Source organism: Bolinopsis microptera, chromosome 8 (assembly GCF_026151205.1).
Source record: "Bolinopsis microptera isolate Bmic1 chromosome 8, MBARI_Bmic_1.0, whole genome shotgun sequence".
Classification (NCBI taxonomy): domain Eukaryota; kingdom Metazoa; phylum Ctenophora; class Tentaculata; order Lobata; family Bolinopsidae; genus Bolinopsis; species Bolinopsis microptera.
The window spans coordinates 2,166,289-2,190,330 of NC_087079.1; the positions used below are offsets into that span (position 1 = coordinate 2,166,289).

Consider the following 24,042-nt stretch of genomic DNA (forward strand, 5'->3'; position numbering starts at 1 on the left):
ATACGATAGAGAAGTGTCGTACACGGTACTTAAGAAATACACGGGTACGATATTGAAGTATCGTACACGGTACTTAAAGAAATATACGGGTACGATACCGAAGTCTCGTACACGAATACCTGTAAATCTCTAGCTCTGCAACTTTAACTCTTACAGGCTACTGAGGGCCGTATAACTTTAAAAGATCGAATGACTTGATCGAGTCCTAAGTTAGGTAGGGTAAGGAAACAGGGTATTCGAACAATAAGTCTCGAAGGGCAATATATTACTATTTGATCAATAATATAATACTAGTGACGCATCGGCCACGTTACAGCGTTTTCGGCGGTGGTAATTTGATAAACTTCACCCAGCAAGCCACTCGAAAAACTGGTTGTAATGGGGCAGATTAGAAATTAACCGCACTGCGTTGCACGGCAACACGTGCCCCCGTCTATCAAAATATATAACCTAACTAACTACCACGAGTCCTCCAAAATCATCCCTAATCTATAACACTAATATCTAATCTAATCTAACACTAATCCTAACGGATTTTTATTCACTTAACTGCAATATCCTAACTAAAATATGACTACGTTAAAACTGCTGCAACCAGCCTACATATTACACTAGTAAACTGGTAGTCAAAAATCAAAACCCTGATTTACCGTTAAATTTCTCCTTGTCCCAAACTGTATGGTAAATCGGGTGAAAAAAGGAACAAGAAGCTACTTAAGAAAAACGTTATCATTATGATAACGTTTCTGCCAATTCATTTTTGGGTACAGTAAGAATTAATGATCTTATCATTCAATGCTCAGGAAGATTTTACTATGTTAAGATTTCAATACGGAAGTTAAAAGATCCTAAAATGCTGAACATGAAGTGAAGAATTCTGCACTGCAATGAATAGCAGTTCTCTCGAAACCAGTGTGTATGTAATCAAACTAATCTTATTAACTTCATCTTAAACAAGAGGAGATAGTTTAGTTGAGATTTATTTTGTTACAATTTATTATAGATAAACTGTAATATTGGGAAAATGCAACTGCTTAATCCCCCTTTAGGCCGAGTGGCTCCTTGCTAAATGGAATATCTCCTCCCACCAAACTTGATATGAGATATTCTTCATCCTCTAGCAGTGGGACTTCCACATGTGAGCTTGTTTTATTTTTAATCAGAAATAGTTAAAATTTGTTTGTATGTAAGCTGAGCAGATAACTACATTGACAAATAAGTCTAATGTAGTGGAATATTTGATATTTTCCTAGCTAGTAGTCGGAATGTCTGGAGCCAAATTTTGTGACAATTTTGATTCACTATAATATATAAGTATCTAAGTATCTAACTATCTAACTATCTAACTATCTAACTATCTAACTATCTAACTATCTAACTATCTAACTATCTAACTATCTAACTATCTAACTATCTAACTATCTAACTATCTAACTATCTAACTATCTAACTATCTAACTATCTAACTATCTAACTATCTAACTATCTAACTATCTAACTATCTAACTATCTAACTATCTAACTATCTAACTATCTAACTATCTAACTATCTAACTATCTAACTATCTAACTATCTAACTATCTAACTATCTAACTATCTAACTATCTAACTATCTAACTATCTAACTATCTAACTATCTAACTATCTAACTATCTAACTATCTAACTATCTAACTATCTAACTATCTAACTATCTAACTATCTAACTATCTAACTATCTAAGATCTGACTATCTAACTATCTAAGTATCTAACTATCTAACTATCTAACTATCTAAGATCTGACTGTCTAAACCAAACCCGCAGTTGACCACGAGACAGCCACTACAGCCTCAACACCGGCTACTCTGAACTCAGATTATGCAATACCAGTAGTTCCTGGACCGAGCAGTTTAGTGACCATATCAGGCATTTCTACCACTCAAACCACCCAGGTTAACTTAACTAACTTACCAACTAACTAACTAACTAACCAGGTTAACTTAACTAACTAACTAACTAACTAAGTAAACTCTTATTTAACTGAATTTCGGGAGTCTGGTAGATATTTACCCCCCGGGGGTATATAATAATTTAGACCTTATGTCAATATATCAATACTATTGCCCAACTATTACCATTGCCCAACTATTACCATTGCCCAACTATTACCATTGCCCAACTATGCAACTATTAATAATATATAGTTGGGCATCGGTATTTCACTTTTTCTGTGCATAATCAAAGAATTTAAGGCCCATTTTGAACTTGATTTCCAATTAAAGAATTAATCAGACATACGTTTTCGGACCATCGCCGATAGTTACTGTTGACGAAGATGAACTTCAGAAAGAATGTACCGGAATCATGCTGAGAAACGGGAAAAAGTACACCAAGTTTTTCTATTTTTTGTTCAAATTATAGTTGTTTATGTCAACAAATGTTCAGTTGATGTTCATAACTACTTAGCATAAATTTATTAGATAGCTAGAAGTATTCATTGATAAGATAATGATACTATCTTCATATCTAGTTGGTACATATAATTTGTGATGTTACAACCTTGTGTCAGGTACAAAGTTTCACTCTCACTGTTCTCACTAACCTGGGAGAGGGAGAGGAAAGCGAAGCGAATAGGAAAAAGTTCGTCAGAACCATTTTTTTCAATTTGCAATATAATCTTCTTTTATACATTAATTATATCTATTTTCAATTAATGTTTTTCAACTGTAAATGTTCCAAATTTGACGATAAAATCTTTTAAAGATGTATCAAAATTAGAGGACCCTAATTTATTAAAACAATGCAAGATGTACCGATTACAAGTTAACCCTGACTTATTTAGAAGGACAGAAGAAGTACGAGTTAAAGTTAGAAGACGTGTTGGGAGCCTGCTCTCATCTCAACTTTAACTTCAGACACCTATTCAGAAAGGGTCGTGATCTCTTCAAACTTAGAGTTTACACTTACAAAAAAGTTGGTGATTTAATTCGGTATATATCTCAACATTTAATTCATCATATAAACAACATTGGTATTTGTAATTTTGTTAGGGAACTATAGTCTGTACAGCTGTAGTCTGTACAGTGTACACTCTTGAAAAGACGCTATGATTTTGGTCTTAACAATGATTTCGCTCGATTTTGGTCTTAACAATGATTTCGCTCTGAGAATCAGGGTCAGTAGCTCAATTGGTAGAGCAAGAGACGCGAAATCTCGAGGTTCTGGGATCATTCCCCAGTTGTCCCTAGTTTTTCAGAGTTAATCATCACATATAGACAGCATGAGAGTAGGCCTGGCCATCTCGAAGTGATAAAAATACAACAGAATATAATACACATATTACACATTTTAAAAACTAAGAACGCCATAATTTGATGTTAATTACCTATCTAATATCCAATATATCATCTATTATTTGGAAATTCGGATCAATTCATTAATCAGACAACGTTACAGATGGAAGATGGAAAATGGAAAAATAGTTATTTCCAGTTCTTTTGTCATTCTTTGGTGGAAGTGCAAGAGTGGGCCAAAAGTATCAACATGAGAATAAACTGTTAGTGATTTTGTGAAATACTAATTAAGTTGAATGATCATGTTAACATTGGTTAAGCAACCAGTCTGAATTGGCTTTAAATACTGAACTAATTCATTCTGAAGTAAGCACTTTGAAGTGGTTACTTTTAGATTTGTAGTTTTATTTTAGAGATGTTTGTACATTGAGCCCTGATTTAACATTTTCATCTCACTTCCTTTTGATCTAGGTACTTTACATAATAATACCTATTCTGTTATCTAATGTATGGTTCTACCCCTTATATTCACTACCCCTTATTTCAGTGCTACAAAGACCACGCAGAGTCCACGTGTTCGTTAACCCTTTCAGTGGGGAGGGGTTAGCTTGCAAAGTTTACAACACTAAAATAGCTCACATATTCCAAATAGCTGGGATTACTACAACTGTTACAGGTAACTACTACTGTTACAGGTAACTACTACTGTTACAGGTAACTACTACTGTTACAGGTAACTACTACTGTTACAGGTAACTACTACTGTTACAGGTAACTACTACTGTTACAGGTAACTACTACTGTTACAGGTAACTACTACTGTTACAGGTAACTACTACTGTTACAGGCAACTACTACTGTTACAGGCAACTACTACTGTTACAGGTAACTAGTACTGTTACAGGTAACTACTACTGTTACAGGTAACTACTACTGTTACAGGTAACTACTACTGTTACAGGTAACTACTACTGTTACAGGTAACTACTACTGTTACAGGTAACTAGTACTGTTACAGGTAACTACTACTGTTACAGGTAACTACTACTGTTACAGGCAACTACTACTGTTACAGGTAACTACTACTGTTACAGGTAACTACTCCTGACTACTGTTACAGGTAACTACTACTGTTACAGGTAACTACTACTGTTACAGGTAACTACTACTGTTACAGGTAACTACTACTGTTACAGGTAACTAGTACTGTTACAGGTAACTACTACTGTTACAGGTAACTACTACTGTTACAGGTAACTACTACTGTTACAGGTAACTACTACTGTTACAGGCAACTACTACTGTTACAGGTAACTACTACTGTTACAGGTAACTACTACTGTTACAGGTAACTACTACTGTTACAGGTAACTACTACTGTTACAGGTAACTACTACTGTTACAGGAAACTACTACTGTTACAGGTAACTACTACTGTTACAGGTAACTACTACTGTTACAGGCAACTACTACTGTTACAGGTAACTACTACTGTTACAGGTAACTACTACTGTTACAGGTAACTACTACTGTTACAGGTAACTACTACTGTTACAGGTAACTACTACTGTTACAGGCAACTACTACTGTTACAGGTAACTACTACTGTTACAGGCAACTACTACTGTTACAGGTAACTACTACTGTTACAGGCAACTACTACTGTTACAGGCAACTACTACTGTTACAGGCAACTACTACTGTTACAGGCAACTACTACTGTTACAGGCAACTACTACTGTTACAGGCAACTACTACTGTTACAGGCAACTACTACTGTTACAGGTAACTACTACTGTTACAGGTAACTACTACTGTTACAGGTAACTACTACTGTTACAGGTAACTACTACTGTTACAGGTAACTACTACTGTTACAGGTAACTACTACTGTTACAGGTAACTACTACTGTTACAGGCAACTACTACTGTTACAGGTAACTACTACTGTTACAGGTAACTACTACTGTTACAGGCAACTACTACTGTTACAGGTAACTACTACTGTTACAGGTAACTACTACTGTTACAGGTAACTACTACTGTTACAGGCAACTAGCTACTGTTACAGGTAACTACTACTGTTACAGGTAACTACTACTGTTACAGGTAACTACTACTGTTACAGGTAACTACTACTGTTACAGGTAACTACTACTGTTACAGGTAACTACTACTGTTACAGGTAACTACTACTGTTACAGGTAACTACTACTGTTACAGGTAACTACTACTGTTACAGGTAACTACTACTGTTACAGGTAACTACTACTGTTACAGGTAACTACTACTGTTACAGGTAACTACTACTGTTACAGGGAACTACTACTGTTACAGGTAACTACTACTGTTACAGGTAACTACTACTGTTACAGGTAACTACTACTGTTACAGGTAACTACTACTGTTACAGGCAACTACTACTGTTACAGGTAACTACTACTGTTACAGGTAACTACTACTGTTACAGGTAACTACTACTGTTACAGGCAACTACTACTGTTACAGGCAACTACTACTGTTACAGGCAACTACTACTGTTACAGGCAACTAGTACTGTTACAGGTAACTACTACTGTTACAGGCAACTAGTACTGTTACAGGTAACTACTACTGTTACAGGTAACTACTACTGTTACAGGTAACTACTACTGTTACAGGTAACTACTACTGTTACAGGTAACTACTACTGTTACAGGTAACTACTACTGTTACAGGTAACTACTACTGTTACAGGTAACTACTACTGTTACAGGTAACTACTACTGTTACAGGTAACTACTACTGTTACAGGTAACTACTACTGTTACAGGCAACTACTACTGTTACAGGCAACTAGTACTGTTACAGGTAACTAGTACTGTTACAGGTAACTACTACTGTTACAGGTAACTACTACTGTTACAGGTAACTACTACTGTTACAGGTAACTAGTACTGTTACAGGCAACTACTACTGTTACAGGCAACTAGCTACTGTTACAGGTAACTAGTACTGTTACAGGTAACTACTACTGTTACAGGTAACTACTACTGTTACAGGTAACTACTACTGTTACAGGTAACTACTACTGTTACAGGCAACTACTACTGTTACAGGCAACTACTACTGTTACAGGTAACTACTACTGTTACAGGTAACTACTACTGTTACAGGTAACTACTACTGTTACAGGTAACTACTACTGTTACAGGTAACTACTACTGTTACAGGTAACTACTACTGTTACAGGTAACTACTACTGTTACAGGTAACTACTACTGTTACAGGTAACTACTACTGTTACAGGTAAACTACTACTGTTACAGGTAACTACTACTGTTACAGGTAACTACTACTGTTACAGGTAACTACTACTGTTACAGGTAACTACTACTGTTACAGGTAACTACTACTGTTACAGGTAACTACTACTGTTACAGGTAACTACTACTGTTACAGGTAACTACTACTGTTACAGGTAACTACTACTGTTACAGGTAACTACTACTGTTACAGGTAACTACTACTGTTACAGGTAACTACTACTGTTACAGGTAACTACTACTGTTACAGGTAACTACTACTGTTACAGGTAACTACTACTGTTACAGGTAACTACTACTGTTACAGGTAACTACTACTGTTACAGGTAACTACTACTGTTACAGGTAACTACTACTGTTACAGGTAACTACTACTGTTACAGGCAACTACTACTGTTACAGGTAACTACTACTGTTACAGGTAACTACTACTGTTACAGGTAACTACTACTGTTACAGGTAACTACTACTGTTACAGGTAACTACTACTGTTACAGGTAACTACTACTGTTACAGGTAACTACTACTGTTACAGGTAACTACTACTGTTACAGGTAACTACTACTGTTACAGGTAACTACTACTGTTACAGGTAACTACTACTGTTACAGGTAACTACTACTGTTACAGGTAACTACTACTGTTACAGGTAACTACTACTGTTACAGGTAACTACTACTGTTACAGGTAACTACTACTGTTACAGGTAACTACCACTGTTACAGGTAACTACTACTGTTACAGGTAACTACTACTGTTACAGGTAACTACTACTGTTACAGGTAACTAATAATGTTACAGGTAACTACTACTGTTACAGGTAACTACTACTGTTACAGGCAACTAGTACTGTTACAGGTAACTACTACTGTTACAGGCAACTACTACTGTTACAGGTAACTAGTACTGTTACAGGTAACTACTACTGTTACAGGTAACTACTACTGTTACAGGCAACTACTACTGTTACAGGTAACTACTACTGTTACAGGTAACTACTACTGTTACAGGTAACTACTACTGTTACAGGTAACTACTACTGTTACAGGTAACTACTACTGTTACAGGTAACTACTACTGTTACAGGCAACTACTACTGTTACAGGCAACTACTACTGTTACAGGTAACTAGTACTGTTACAGGCAACTAGTACTGTTACAGGTAACTACTACTGTTACAGGCAACTACTACTGTTACAGGTAACTAGTACTGTTACAGGTAACTACTACTGTTACAGGTAACTACTACTGTTACAGGTAACTACTACTGTTAGGTACTACTACTTTACAGGTAACTATCCTGTTACAGTAACTACTACTGTTACAGGTAACTACTACTGTTACAGGTAACTACTACTGTTACAGGTAACTACTACTGTTACAGGTAACTACTACTGTTACAGGTAACTACTACTGTTACAGGTAACTACTACTGTTACAGGTAACTACTACTGTTACAGGTAACTACTACTGTTACAGGTAACTACTACTGTTACAGGTAACTACTACTGTTACAGGTAACTACTACTGTTACAGGTAACTACTACTGTTACAGGTAACTACTACTGTTACAGGTAACTACTACTGTTACAGGTAACTACTACTGTTACAGGTAACTACTACTGTTACAGGTAACTACTACTGTTACAGGTAACTACTACTGTTACAGGTAACTACTACTGTTACAGGTAACTACTACTGTTACAGGTAACTACTACTGTTACAGGTAACTACTACTGTTACAGGTAACTACTACTGTTACAGGTAACTACTACTGTTACAGGTAACTACTACTGTTACAGGTAACTACTACTGTTACAGGTAACTACTACTGTTACAGGTAACTACTACTGTTACAGGTAACTACTACTGTTACAGGTAACTACTACTGTTACAGGTAACTACTACTGTTACAGGTAACTACTACTGTTACAGGTAACTACTACTGTTACAGGTAACTACTACTGTTACAGGTAACTACTACTGTTACAGGTAACTACTACTGTTACAGGTAACTACTACTGTTACAAGGTAACTACTACTGTTACAGGTAACTACTACTGTTACAGGTAACTATACGGTAACTACTACTAGTTACAAGGCAACTACTACTGTTACAGTGCAAGACTACTGTAATATGCCCAGATTGCTTCTTTGTATACTTGCGGTTACTAGCCACTAAAACTGGCTGTGGTAAGCTGCTTTACCACAAAAACACATTATTATGCAATCCTACAGAACTTAACAAGTTGTTAAAGGAAATCATCACTGGCTTTACACACCAATCTCCTGCTTCCCATTTGGCTAGTTGTCATGGTTACAGTGTTCCATTGGCTAGCTTTTTGAGCTTGGTGTTACTTCTGATTGTGTGTTTCAGGTAGAGAGTACTGGAAGTTGTGGGTACTTTGTGTAGTCTGCATGGGCTACATGACACACATTCTTTATCCTTTAATCTTTCTCAAACAGTACATAATATACAGGATTCAGTATTATAAACAACCACAGATATAATAAAAGGAGAAAGAAGCAATAAGTATACCCCATGTATCCAGTACCCAGTATAACCAAAAAACACATTATGTTAGGGTTCCACCAAACACGGTGCAGTAATTAAATTACCACACCGCATAACATGGGGGGCTGTAGCAAATAATGTAAGAATAAAAGAAAACAATTCTCGCATCCTAACTACTGATAACTACGGGGGTCCCTAATGAGTTGAAGAAGTACAACAGAAAAAGGTACAGATATTATAAGTTTGTGTTTTTGCCAGCTTAATTAAGGGCAAACTATTATGTTTTTTTTAAAGTTAGTTTATGATTTAGTTCTTCGTATAGTATTTTAAGTGGAGTATCATGTTTTTTATTTCCTGTTTAGCGTTCGACTGATTTCCTTTCCATTAGATTTCTTTCTTATGCACATCAGTGTGAATTTTATTGTGAAGACGTAAGTTTCCAAGTATAGTAAATTTATTCCTGCAACTATCCATCACTACTGGCAGACCGGCTTCACTGCGACAGAATCTCTCTTTAAAAAGTTATTTATCAAACTATCGTAATTATTTGATATTAATAACTTTAGCAGTATTATTGTCCCTTGTATTTACAATACGCAATCGACATAGCAGTTGCTGTTTTTAGTTAGTTAGATACTAAATACTAACCGGGCTCGCTACAAGGTGGTTGCATAGTTAAGATACTAAAACTAAACGGGATCGCTACAATGTGGTCTGCTTAGTTAAGATACTAAAACTAACCGGGCTCGCTACAATGGTGGTCTGCTTAGTTTAAGATACTAAAACTGACCGGGCTCGCAATAAAAGTGGTATCTGCTTAGTTATGATACTAAAACTAAACGGCTCGCTACAAAGTGGTTCTGACTGCTTAGTTAAGATAACTAAAACAACCGGGATCGCTACAAAAGTGGTCCTGCCTTAGTTAAGATACTAAACTAACCGGGGCTCGCTACAAGTGGTCTGCTTAGTTAAGATACAAACTGACCGGGCTCGCTACAAAGTGGTTGCCTTAGTTAAGATACTATAAACTACCGGGCTTCGCTACAAAGTGGTCTGGATTAGTAAGATACTCTAAAAACTAACGGGATAGCACCCGCTACATAAAGTGGTTCTGCTTAGTTAAGTATACTAAAAACTAAAACGGGCTCGCTACAAAGTGGTTCTGCTTAGTAAGATTACTAAAACTAACCGGGCTCTCGCTACAAAGTGATCTGCCTTAGTTAAGATTCTAAAAATAAAACGGGCTCGTACAAGTGGTCTGCTTATTTAAGTACTAAAACTAACCGGGCTCGCTACAAAGTGGTCTGCTTAGTTAAGATACTAAAACTAAACGGGGCTCGCTACAAAGTGGTACTGCTTGTTAGTTAAGATACTAAAACTAACCGGGCTCGCTACAAAGTGGTCTGCTTAGTTAAGATACTAAAACTAACCGGGCTCGCTACAAAGTGATCTGCTTGTTAGTTAAGATACTAAAACTAACCGGGCTCGCTACAAAGTGGTCTGCTTGTTAGTTAAGATACTAAAACTAACCGGGCTCGCTACAAAGTGGTCTGCTTAGTTAAGATACTAAAACTAACCGGGCTCGCTACAAAGTGTCTGCTTAGTTAAGATACTAAAACTAACGGGCTCGCTACAAAGTGGTTCTTGACTAAGTTAAGATTCTAGAGACTAAACCGGGCTCGCTTCAAAGTGTTTCTGCTTAGTTAAGATACTTTAACTTAACCGGGCTCGCTTACCATAGTGGTCTGCTTGTTAGTCTAAGATACTTAAACTAAACCGGCTCTAACAAAGTGGTCCTGCTTAGTTAAGTTACTAAAACTAAAACGGGCTCGCTACAAAGTGGTCTGCTTAGTTAAGATACTAAACTAAACGGGCTTCGCTACAAAGAGTCTGCTTACGTTAAGATCTAAAAACTTACGGGCTCGCTACTAAAGTGGTTCTGCTTAGTTAGATACTAAAACTTAACCGGGCTCGCTACAAAGTGGTATTGCTTAGTTAAGATTCTAAAAACTAACACGGGCTCGCTACAAAGTGGTATGCTTGTTAGTTAAGATACTAATAAACTAACCGGGCTCGATACAAGTGGTTATGCTTAGTTAAGTTACTAAAATAACCGGGCTCGCTTCAAAGAGGTCTGTTGTTAGTTAAGATACTAAAACTAATCGGGCTCGCTACAATGTGGTTCTGATTGTTAGTTAAGATACAAAAAACTACACCGGGCTCGCTACAAGTGGCTGCTTGTTAGTTAAGGATACTAAAACTAACCAGGCTCGCTGCAAAGTGGTCTGCTTAGTTTAGATACTAAAACTAACGGCTCGCTACAAAGTGCGTCTCTGCTTAGTTCAAGTTACTAAACTAACCGGGCTCGCTTCAAAGTGGTTCTATGATTGTTAGGGTAAGTTAATAAAAACTAACCGGGCTCGCTACAAGTGGTATGCTGAATAAGCGAAATGCCCGTCTTTGCTGCATGGTCACCTTGTTATCTCCACTTTGTTCATATCCCTCTTTCGCAGCACTGATTCCCTAGACCGGTGCTAGGTTCCTAGTCGTATGGGATTATGTCAGTGCGTGTGTATATTATCCATAAACTCCTATGATTCCTATATGATACTTTTTGAACTTTGAACAGCGTTTCTGAGGGACAACTTTGGGACTGTCTAAAAGAATACAGTCTGCTCTTTCTGTTCCGTACATGAGGCGAACAAGAAGTGCAGGCAAGGTGATCTTCTGTACACTAGTCATACACGCATCAGCTGAAATGTTAAGAGAGGTAAAGAGTGTGTATTTTTACTAATTAAATATTTGAAATAATTACGCTGCATAGGGTTACACCGGTACATGAGGTATACAATCATTAATAGTATTGAAACTATTATAATAATAACAACAAAGTAAAGTTACCTAACGCCCGAGTGAACTGAGAGTTGTCGACAATTTGAGGAGCCACAAAGTTGACAGGCCCACTGACTTCCTCATTCTCAATCATCATCTCCAGGGCGCTCACTGTATCGTCAATGTGTATCCAGGGGAAGGGTTGCTCACCTGATCCGACCACAGTTCCACCAAAAAGAAGGCCTTGTGGTAACAACATTCTCATAGGATCTGTGTTGTATGCCAGCACCACCCCTGATTGCGATGTTACAGTTACTTCTCACTACTGATTAAGCAGCTGAGTTGTTTGGTCAGAACAACGTTTTATATGATATTGGAAATAGGACCATTGGACCAATCAAAGATTTAATTTATCATATTCCATCAAGACGTGCTCTCACTTTCTGATAAAGATAAAGAGGAACTTTAAAGCTTACCGAATCTAGGGTTAACAACTCTGGTTTGACATTCCTCTGTTAGTTTAGAGCTCTCCTCCCACTTCAAGCAGAGGTCGGTAAAGTAGGTTTCCTTTCCTTTAGCTACCGGAGGGTCTGACTCTGTGTATGTCTTCTCGGCATCCAGACCGTACACTCCTAAATAATGAATAAGGAATTTAAAAATAAATCATCATCATTTCGTTTGAGCGTCTTCTGTGGCATTCACACTTGAAATCACGGGGAAAATAAGCCACCACGATCACGAGTTTTATGAAATGTGACACTATTCCTATGGAGATATAGATTATAGATATCTCTAACTAGTAACTAGGCAAATATTTGAAGAAGACCAACCTACCAACAGCAGAAGCAGATATAAAAAGTTTTGGAGGAGCCTCAGATTTAGCAATTGCTTTGGCAAGTTTTGTTGTTGTGTCGATTCTGAAAATGTTTGAACAATTGTTATGATCTGCCAGGTGTAATACAAAAGTAAATAACTTGCGATCTAAGAATTTCGATCTAAGAATTGTTACAGTTCCCTAAAAATATTTCGAACTACTGCTGTTACTAAACTTGGCTACTGCTAAACCTTGCTACTACTACTACTACTAGTGATTACCCACTAAATAGTAGTTAACGAACCTGCTGCTGGTAATGGATTTCTTTATTGAATTTATCCAAGGTCCCGGCTTGCCAATTGATTGGCCAGATAAATTTATAACAACATCCGTGTCCAAAGGCAGTCCATCTTTATCAATATCTTTCTGTAGAAAAAAGTCTCTCAGTACGGGGGGAATGCAACGTCAATTAATGTCAATTAATGTCAATTAATGTCAATTAATGTCAATTAATGTCAATTAATGTCAATGTCAGTTTGGGGTTTTTATGGAATACTGACATTAATTGACGTTGCATTCCCCCCCTCAGTACGCCGTACGGTGAATGAGAACAAGAACTTACAAGGGGTAAATAAGGCACATCAAACTGGTTGCCATTGATTGTGATTTGTGATCGGTTTCAAACACTTAAAACAAATTGAGTTTGACTTACCCAGCTTATGAAATTCTTTGCCATCTGATGTCTTGCTCCATCAGCAGGAGCTACTTTTGACGCTTTATTCAAGGCCTGAAAATTTAAGATATGATTTAAAGATTTAACAGTTGCTTTTGTTGGCTCATCCACTCATTCACCCCCATCTAATCAAACCTATCGAAGACAACTGTTTCAATAATTTTAATTCAATAAACAATCTGAGAAACAATAGAGGACGGACAATAATCTACAAAACCTTAAGGTATGTAAATACTGTTTAAGTACTTGTAATAAGTAAGTAAAGGATTCAGTATCAGAGTATACTCCTGAGAAGAAGAACTCGCACAGATATTCGAAATATCGCTAATCATGGCCCCTAGCCTCTGTTATTATGTACCTACCCATGCTTGTCTGGAAATCACGGAAACATTGTGACCCCCTTTGATGAGACTGCTGACAAGGTATTTCCCTATGTTACCAGTGCCTCCACCTATCACTATGTTCTTGACGCTCCCTGCCATACTACTGCAAATTGCAATGTTACAATTTTACGCTTACAGTGGCACAAAACACTGATATTATATAATACATAATTAACCGGAATTCTTATATTGTATGGTATGTATGTACGAATATTGAAATACTTTTCAGCTACCAATAGTTTCCAGATGAATCATTTGAAATTGTTTGTTAACTGTTTTAAATAAAAAATGAAGATGCTAATTGTCAGATCTAGAAAATATAATGTTGAATAATATTTCATCAGATACAAAACATGTAGACCAATTAAACAAAACATTTAACGCATTACATAATTTAGACCGATTCTAAAAGAAATCATAAAAAGACAGTGGTCACTGATAAAAAAAAGGTTACAAAAGTCATGAAAAATATCTCCCACTCCCGCAATACTAATGGAAGAAGCCTAGCAACAAAATAAACATTGACTTAAATCAATCATTTTTTGTCAAAAACTACCCCTTGAACATTTAAAAATTGAAGCGATGTATATAAAATATAATTATGAATTATAACGTCATAACAAATACAATCACATACAAAAATGCAAAACCAATCAAAATATCACAGCGGTCTCCTCACTTTCCACACCATCACCCCCAGGACCCCAGGGTCTAAGAGGTTTGGTATACTCGGAGGCCCAGTCCCTATCAAACACTCCAGCCACAGTCCCACACACACCACACCCTCCCCCGTTCTCCATGATCATACTAATCCCCCCAGTACTGGTGAAGTAGTCTCCAGACCAGTTACTTGTAGACACGTACGTGTTCTTATCTGTAACAACGAATTTAGCATGGTTGACTCGCGCGTACTGCAGACGCTCTTGTGCGGGTGTGTAGGCTGGTATGATGAACAGTTTGACTTTACTGACGACTTTATGGTCTCTTCCGCTGCCATCAAGAGCTGCAAGGCTGGAGAGATAGTGGTATTCATCAGATCGGGACAGGTTGTGCGGCATCAGACCTACCAGGAGCCTAAGTTCAACTCCACGGTTAAACACAGCTCTGCGCAGCGCATCGTCTATAACTGGCCAGTATTTGTTAGGATTAGTGTAGATAATGGCGGGAAAGTAGTCCATTACTTCAATGTGGATGAACTTCTCAGCTGAGTCCAACACATGTATCAGACCATCAATTCCAACAGTTCGGCTTTTTGTACAAAACTGTGGTGGGCTTGAAACTAAAAAGGCTGTCATCACAGTGTTTGATTGCATAGTTTTAAACCTCATGGGATTGTTGCTGTTGTATAAAGTATCCAACGATGCAGGGAATTTATCAGGAACTGGGTTGGTTGTAAGATACCAGTAAATTTCAAACATCTTTTGAAGATCCTGAGCGATAACTCGACAGTTTATACCCAGGATTCCCAACTCTTTGACCTGCCGAAGGGATTGCCAGTCCATGTTTGCAGACCCAAGATAGAAGCTTGTCTGATCAGCAACCCACAACTTAGTATGGATTATCCCACCCCCAATCAGTTTCTCAAAGTCGAGATACCTCACTTCTGCTGCTCCAGCATCCGCTAAATCCTTGGTATCAGGATCAGGAAACTCCTTATCAGGAACATTGTGCACAATCCTCAATCCACCTCCGGCTTCTTTTAATCTCAACCCAGTTCTCCGTAAACCACTCCAAATATCCCTCCCATCTTCATCAGATCCATCCTCGGCAGGTGGGCTGGGTCTCAGATCAAAGTAATACTCAGCGATATCAAGATTAAGTTGGGCTGCATCGAGTAGCTGAGTAAGAGCCATAGTGGTGGGCTCATTTCTTGGAAGGGAGGAGTTGGCGAAGGTGAGACCGTCAGGAATTGTTTCCACAATCCTTAGTTCTTCACAAGAAGTAGGGTCAAGTGACAGGGTATACGAGGAGAGGGGGAGCAGGAGCAGGGTCAGCAGAATTTGCTGCATCTTAGGAGTAGGGATATGATTAAAAGATATTTGTTTTCATTTTATTTTATGTGTTTAAATCTTCTCAAATTGTTCAAATTGTTAATAAAAGTAGTCTTATTTTTCCTCTATTGAATTTTACGGTTACTTTAATAGATTGAATGACTAGTTTGCAAAGTCACTAACTGTCAGATTGCGAATGAGAGTCTTCGGAAACAGTTTAACTTAGGCTAAAAATAAAACTGACATTTAGTAGCCATTTGTAGAAAATAAATAGTCTCAAAATTATGTTACAGCAAAACGTTTAAACACATTATCCGACAATCAATAAATAAACTTGGGTTTAATGAAATTTCAAAAAGGCGTTGAAGAACGTTACGTGCAGGTGAATGCAAAACTCGACATTATAAAATGGACAGGCAAATACTGTGTAATATTATATGGTTAAAGGTACTATGAAACTTGATACAATACGTACCATGGGAATTTGAAATGAAAATATACCTAGTGAGTAAAGAGAAGCATACAAGGAAATGAAATGAATCAGGGTGAAAAACACAGTATCATTTATTTTCCTACTAACATTTTCTTTCAGTCTTTTCAAATCCCACTAAATAAATAGAAAATAACAGATAATATTAGCTTGAACGGAACTAGATACCAAGATTGGCTTGCAGTTCCATTATTTCGAGTTCATCCAGAATAGCACGTGTCATGTCACGAGTCTTGGCTTTCCCACCGAGGTCTATTGTACGACAGCTTCGCTTGTTTAAAACATTCTCTGAAATATTACGTCATAATTATATCATAATTACATCACGGCCATATCTTTTTATTCATATGTGTTATTATTATCTAATTCCATTCACTGGTAATAAATGAAACAATTGAAATGATACAATTATTTATAAATAATAATATAGTCATGTGATGAGTGATCCGTGGAAGATTAGTCTACGTAATGCGGTCTATACCCTCTATAATACAAATTTTCAATCTTGACCGAAACAGAATTCCTAAAGTTTTAAATGTATATGTGATTGATATGTACGTCATGCTAAATACTATGAGTTTCATTGGTGCACCATGACGACAGCTACAGGACGAGATGAGAATGGATGATCTCGGGATAGCATTGTGACAAGCCGGTGCCGTGCAAGCCACAGGGTTATAAGGTGCTCCTGGCTTTCTGATAATGATGCTGGGAGATGTGTGTATGCTTCATACTTTGAAGATCTGTTCATGGTTACCTATAATCTTATGACTAAGCATACAGGGTGTCCAGTTCGTTCAAGATAGCTCGTGTCATCTCTGGAGTGGTAGCATTCCCGCCAAGATCTCGTGTTTTACAGCTCTGCTTGTTCAACACTAACTCTGTCAGATTGGGGTGCGTGTGATAGTGCCAGGACAGTAAAACGGTCCGTTTACAGAGTTGGGTTTAACCATTATTATATAATATAATATATTTGTAATGATGCGGGCAATCACAGATCACAGATCACAGATCACAGATCACAGATCACATATCACAGATCACAGATCACATATCACAGATCACAGATCACAGATCAATGATCTTTCTGAAAAGTCCTATACCCCTACGATTTTACTTACTGACTGCTTGGATCAACTTGTCTCCAGCATCGTGGAGAGTTAGATGTTTCAGCATGAAAGCGGAACTGAGGACCATTGCTACAGGGTTTGCAACGTACATTCCTTTCATTTCCATCCATGTGTGACGAGCACCAGGTTCAAATACCTGGACGTAAGAATTGAGTTGGCCAGTTTCTTTGATCAAGCTTTAAAATATATCAATTTAAAATTAGACAAGTTCATCAACCGGAACCTTTATCGGTTTAAATTTTGAAGGGTCAAAGTAAAGAATAACTTTTCCCTATCATATTGCTGAGGAAGGTACTTTGAATTAAAATGAGATCTGATATAATACCCTAATCATACTTACAGCTATTTCACTGCCGTAACTCTTGCTGGGAACTACTCCTGCTCCGCCAACTAAACCAGCAGCCAGGTTGGATACCAGGTTACCATACAGGTTAGGCATCACCTGAGACATGTATGTACACTAAACAGCGGAATCATAATACATATTACATGACTCATATTGTTATTATATATCCACCAGCGTGCGCTTTTTCGCATAGCGGGCTCTCACCAGCCCGCTGTCAAAGGGCCCGATATCTCTACAGCCCGCTCATGATATAGCCCGCTAACAAGTGACATTTAATTTGACCAGTAGCAATATAGCCCGGAGTTCTCTAAAATATTTTCAGTTTCTGTATCGTCTCCATGTAAAATTCCTTATTACACTGACTATATACATTTTATTTTGGTGTCCGGTAGGGCTGTTCATGCAGCTCGTGAGCAGATGACATGATACTTTGATTTATATCAAAGTTATTATAACACACTACATAATACACATCAGCACTATAATCCCCCTATATTATTGATATTCATCGTCACTGACATTACATTCATTATTCCCACGGCCCAGGAATGCAGTGCATCTCCAGCCCCTATATACGACACAGCCCTTTATGATTGACTTACATTGAACACGTGACGTGTTACCATGGTTACAACAATTAGTGGCGACCTTTTCGAGAGATGACTTTTATACAAGCTCCATTGTTTATTTATAAAATTATATATTAACTGTAATACGCCCGCTGGTGGATATAATCCACATCACCTCGACCCGCGGGCGGAAAAATCGTATAGCACTCGGGCCCGATGGGCCCTCCGTGCTATACGAAAATATGTCCTCCTCGGGCTAGCGCCCTCGGGGACATATGAAATATTGCACGCGCGTGCGCGTGCAATATTTTGTTCCGCCCGCGAGTCTCCGGTGATATGTATATATATGAGACAAGAGGAACGCCATCTTAGGTCACGATCGCGACTCGCGAGGAGGATTAATACTTTTCCTAACGTAGGTCACTGAGGCAGTTTGAATTGTTTTAACTACATAATATTTAAATGCTAAGATAACTTTTTGAAACCGAGTTTGTACTTACCATGACGTCAAATTGCTGTGGGTTTATGACGAGTTGCTGGCAAGTGTTGTCTACAATCTGTTCATCGTAGTCGATTGTAGGGTACAGTTCGGACACCTGGTGATAATATGGTATTACTCACATAATATGGTATTACTCATATCATTTCAAACAAAATGTACATTTGCATTCCACATTCATAGAAAAATGTATTTAGTAAATTTCGATCGGTTCTTACATCAAAATTTAAACCAAAGGACATTTATAGCACTGTAATATAACTGGCTTGCTCAGCTCCAGATGGTAGAATTCCACATTAAAATACAAATTTCTAACTTTCTAAAGTGCAATGTTTCAAAACAAACCTCTTGGCAACACGACTTAAAAAGACCATCACTCAGCTTCATAATGTTAGCCTTGTGAATGCAAGTCACTTTTTTTCTATTGTGCTCAAGGGCGTAGTCGAATGCGAACTTAGCGATCCTCATGGACTTTTCACGAGTGATAACCTTGAAGGACTCAACGACTCCTGGCACAGACTCGTGCTCCAAACAGCTGTACTCCCCTTCTGTGTTCTCACGGATTGCAATCAGATCTATCCCTGCAAATGGTAAAGTTTTACATATCATTGCAATGATCTTTTTTATATTTATGCCATTTTCTCAGTGGCGAAAACCGAAAATTTTTGGATAAAAAGCAAATAATGGAAAATAAGGAGCTCTGATTGTACCTGTGTGGTGAGTTTTGATACCGTCAAAGCTCACGGCTCTAACAACATTGGCGTATGTGTCCAGGTTTCCTCTGAACTCCATGTTATGATGTCTGAAGTCACCTGACCTGTTCAGCACACCTGACACAATTTGGTTTAGTTGAAAAAGAAATTATAACAGAACCATGATGAAGTTTTGTAATATATAATAACATATTAAATGATGTTCAAACTCAAAATTTGTGGAATTTGAGGATGATCTTATAAATTAAATTAAATCTTAAGTTATGAGTTACACTTACACTATAAAAATCTATGTTCTGAAATTTATTTTACCTTTTAGTCCAACACCATTGCGTTTCAGTGAAGTGATGGCCATGTTGAAAGAACCCTCATCATTGAGTGTGTGTTTGGTGAGCTCAATAGTTTCAAACTCTACCGGAACAGCCATTTCCTTGAAGATGGTGGTCACAGACTCGCAGATCTCAGGACCCACTCCATCACCTGCACACACAATATAGTTATAGCTGTGGAATACATTTCATATAAACCAAACATGAATTCTTTGGATATTTCCATTAGATTTTATGACTCCAAACATTAGAGTAAAATGGAGGGAATATAACATTAATATTTAAAGTTAGGTACTGCATAGCAACGGAACGTTTAATGCTAAAAGAAAAAGAGACTGCAACAATCAGCTAAATTAGATTAAAAGGTACAGAAAATTAGCATGAATAGAAAGAATCTGAGGTCTTTATAATTGTCCATGTGAGAAAAGTGTAAAGAATTTTGATGCCAATTTGATATTGAAGTTTTGAAGGGACGAAATGGCATAGAAATTTATATTCCACTGTAATGATAAAAATGCTAGATACATTTTCTCCTTACATCCATAAATTTCATAAAATCTAATACGTTGAAGCATACGCCATATATATCTGCCATGTTGGGAAAAGTGCAAACCAAGAAATATTAATAAAGAACATTTTTCAGCACAATGTACGGGCAACAATGATGGTGAAAAAATCAGTCCCAAGCTCATCTTACCAGGAATAAGTGTACAAACTGCAGTTCTTTTGGTCCACGATGCTACAATGACAAGAATATTAGCTGATTAGGTGCTGGCTTTTTGGCATCTGATTATAGAATTATCTTCCATAAAAGTTACCACATCACAGACACTGGTCACATAATAAGAAAGAAAACTGATAGGTTTCTTTAATGTGTGATTTGGTATTCTCAAAGTTTAGATATTACACTGGTATTATTTCGAGCATTGAACACTAGTTATGACTATTCAAACCAGATATTGTAGGATACAAGATTAGAGGGTCACAGGTTTCAATGCATCTGTAAAATCTACAATGAGATTATTTAAAGCAATAAACTTATAAACATAGAATTGGCTCTTCCTAGCTTTGAGAGTCAATCTGAACACCTGTCATGCGGAATAACAACCCAGATAAATACCATCACAGTTAGAATAAACCCCGAACTTATTACATAGATAACAGTAAATAGTTAATAATAGTACTATGTTTACAGTATGCACTGAAGGAATATCCAAGGAAGTTTCTTGAACTTCTAACAGGTACCCCTCCTCATTTAACCCTCATAAAGTTTTCCTATCATTCGGAGTCAACCGAGGAGATTGCATGAATATTTGCAAAATCTTAGAAGTGCTTACCTGGGATAAGTGTGACAGTTGTTTTTCCTCCATACTTTGTCCCTGGTTTAATGCCAGTTGTTGTGCTTGCAGCTTTGCACCCAGTCAGTGAAACAAGAGGACGTGCTAGGGAACGCAACATGGTATTGACAATCCTAATAATTGAAGTTAGGTAAAATAATTTAACAATTTTTGGTTAGAATGTTCACTTTGAGACTAATGTAGGGGGGGGGGGGGGGTAAAAATCAATTTTCTAGTTTTAACTTAATAAGTGGTAGAGCTGTTGGAGATGAACAGGTAGGGAAAAAAACTGCATGAAAGTCTGACTTTTTGTTGCTGGGATGTTAGTGGTTTTCCTATAAAACTTGAACTGTAACTCAAAAATGTAAATTTCAACTTTTGGAAAAGACTGGCAAGACTGTAGTCTAGCACCAATGAAACAATAAGTTTTCAACTTGAGGAAATATTCTTTGGTGGTTGTATATAATTATTTATTAAACTTTATTTAGTTGTTAGTATTTTTATCATGGTGCCAAGTGGTTGAATTTAGTGAGACAGGGTCACCATCTGTCATTTGGATTGATAAATGATAGGGAGTAAGGAGGGTTCTATCCAAACATCTGAGCACCCTGCTTCTTTCATTAGGTTTGTCATGATATCTCTCAAAGAGTTATGCCTCATTGACGCATAGCCACCCTTTTTTACAGGATGGAAAATGTCATTATTTTCTCGGAGTCAGCCAATTCACAGACTTTCGAATCCTGGTTATGGAGTAGCAGTCCCCAGCACCCCACCAGAACGATTAAATGGGGACAAAAAATTGAGAATTAGTATGAATGAGGACTCCCCATCAATTCTTTTATTTGAAAATGCAACATATTTTGATATACTAAATGATAAATAGTACTGCAATATAAGTTGCATAATGTGTGGCCGAATAAAAACTAACTAAACAAGAAAAATAAACTAGATTATATAATAATTAATTCGGCTGAACTAACACATAGCAAGAGCCACATTAACGTTGGGGCCGTCTACCAAATTTGCATGACAAACAATAACAAGAAATCAAACATATCATGAATAATTATAAGTATTTTGATCAATACAATTCTGTCACAACTGAGCACAAGAAAAATAGGGGAGAGAAGCGGACAGAATTATAACCAACAAAAAACACATTTTTGGGAATCATATGAGAAGACTGATGAGCTAATCTGGCCAGACTGTATCGGCAGCCCATAGGTATTTGATCAGTTTAGCCTTAAAAGTAAAAATCCGCTCTGACTGCCGCATACATACTGATAGACTATTCCATTTCAGCATAGATCTATGTAAGAAGCTATTTCGGAAGGCACCTGAGCAGGGCACAGTAGTACTCATGTAAGTTGAAACTTGAAGTATCCGACCTATCAATTATTTGAGCATTGTTCCTTAACATGACAGTGGAGTGCATAGGATTTTTAGGCGAGTAATCCGCTTTAAAAAAAATACTGAATTAGGCGCTAAACCAATAGGATATCAATACAGATTATAAAATTCCACTACTTTTGAGAAGGTTCAAGAGTCAAGACAGTTGATAAAACACTCGGTTATAAGTAAGATTTTAATTTTTAAAACATTGGGATTTGGGGGGCAGTCCCTGGAATTTGTTTACTGAATACGCTAAACCAATAGGATATCAATACAGAATATCATATTCTACTAATTTTGAGAAGGTTCAAGACAATTGATAAAACACTCACACAGTGTATTGGGTGCCCTCTGCATTGACAGCATAGGACTTTTTAAAAAAAATTTTAAAACTGGCCACGGGCCTAAATATTATTATTATCAATCAGCTACAATTCATAATAATAATAATAATAAATTAATGTTATTTTGATACAGCACCAAAAGGTTAAATAATTTAAATTTAACCCTTATGCTCAGCTGTAAATGATACCTAAATGACAGTAGAGATCGTGCATCTCGCCTTGGACTGGAATTAAAAACGGGAGTTTATAGCTACAAGTTAAATCCTGACTAAATAAGGCAGAAACACCTTTAACAAGAAGATATCCAAGAAAGGTTAGCAGGTTTTCTAACAAAACATATGAAAAATAGATGATGACCACAAGAAATCTATGTATGAGACTCCAAATATATATAACTCCAAATATACAAACAATCTGAATACTTCAATATACAATACAAAATTATTAAAAAAGCTTACTGCAGAACAGTAACTGATGTTACAGAAAATCCAATACAGTCATGTCAAATTATCTGGGCAACATACAAGTCTAGAGACGGTGAAATAAACAGAGTGGAATCTTAAAATACTAGAGACAAAATACAAAGAATAAGGCAGCTTTCTCCTGGGTGCCAACCCAAAAAATGTTGGTGTCCCGGGATAGAGCCTCCTTTTCTGACCTACACTAAAATTTTGTTGGAAGACACAGTGAAACACGGAAAAGAATAATATCTCGAATGTTGCCCGAAAATCCTGAAAAATTAGTAGCCTAAAATAATTTAATTTAAAGCGTAAAATTGACCTGCTATAGGATGAAGATTTTAAAAATCTTCTGATAATGTATTATTCACTCAGTACATATCAAAGGACTTTCATCAACATTACCAATATTAAAAACTGTCCAAAATATCTAAGAAAGTATTCTCTAGCCAAAGGGCTCAATATTTAAATCTAAATCTTCAATATTGTCTGGTTTATATCGCAACTTGGGCCCTCTGTCCCCCCTTATCGAAATAACTGTTAAGTTGTCTTTTATACCTCAAAGTGCAAGCGCTTTCCAAGATATGT

The 24,042-nt window shown here is 37.0% G+C and overlaps 4 protein-coding genes across 7 annotated transcripts in view; 1 reads left to right on the forward strand and 3 right to left on the reverse strand.

Moving 5' to 3' along the window:
• The first annotated feature begins 807 nt into the window (after positions 1-807).
• LOC134819958 (ceramide kinase-like) overlaps positions 808-24,042 on the forward strand; it is an 87,271-nt gene continuing 64,036 nt past the window's right edge. Inside the window, exons 1-8 of the mRNA XM_063830123.1 lie at positions 808-916; positions 1,050-1,138; positions 1,806-1,933; positions 2,274-2,365; positions 2,551-2,621; positions 2,824-2,954; positions 3,438-3,537; positions 3,822-3,950. Of these exons, the coding sequence (XP_063686193.1) occupies positions 888-916; positions 1,050-1,138; positions 1,806-1,933; positions 2,274-2,365; positions 2,551-2,621; positions 2,824-2,954; positions 3,438-3,537; positions 3,822-3,950 (769 nt within the window). The 5' untranslated portion in view covers positions 808-887. The remainder of the gene's footprint in view (positions 917-1,049; positions 1,139-1,805; positions 1,934-2,273; positions 2,366-2,550; positions 2,622-2,823; positions 2,955-3,437; positions 3,538-3,821; positions 3,951-24,042) is intronic.
• Positions 11,672-13,955, reverse strand: LOC134819779 (epimerase family protein SDR39U1-like). The gene is made up of 7 exons (XM_063829919.1): positions 13,836-13,955; positions 13,453-13,527; positions 13,045-13,166; positions 12,761-12,843; positions 12,403-12,558; positions 11,996-12,220; positions 11,672-11,847 (listed from the first exon to the last, which is right to left on the reverse strand). The coding sequence occupies exons 1-7, from the start codon at positions 13,953-13,955 to the stop codon at positions 11,672-11,674; spliced, it is 957 nt and encodes a 318-aa protein (XP_063685989.1).
• LOC134819469 (5'-3' exonuclease PLD3-like) lies at positions 14,166-15,861 on the reverse strand. The gene has a single exon (XM_063829423.1). It carries the CDS (start codon positions 15,707-15,709, stop codon positions 14,510-14,512), a length of 1,200 nt encoding a protein of 399 aa, XP_063685493.1. The 5' UTR covers positions 15,710-15,861; the 3' UTR covers positions 14,166-14,509.
• LOC134819503 (uncharacterized) lies at positions 16,093-21,390 on the reverse strand. 4 transcript variants are annotated; one of them, XM_063829464.1, is made up of 10 exons: positions 21,261-21,390; positions 20,621-20,662; positions 19,907-20,074; positions 19,592-19,711; positions 19,227-19,462; positions 18,883-18,978; positions 17,808-17,909; positions 17,459-17,603; positions 17,095-17,218; positions 16,540-16,625 (listed from the first exon to the last, which is right to left on the reverse strand). In XM_063829464.1, exons 1-9 carry the CDS (start codon positions 21,379-21,381, stop codon positions 17,109-17,111), a joined length of 1,140 nt encoding a protein of 379 aa, XP_063685534.1. In that variant the 5' UTR covers positions 21,382-21,390; the 3' UTR covers positions 16,540-16,625; positions 17,095-17,108. The 4 variants fall into 4 exon arrangements, with proteins under 4 accessions (XP_063685533.1, XP_063685535.1, XP_063685534.1 ...); XM_063829463.1 differs by lacking the exon at positions 17,095-17,218 and having other exon boundaries at positions 16,093-16,625; XM_063829466.1 differs by lacking the exon at positions 20,621-20,662.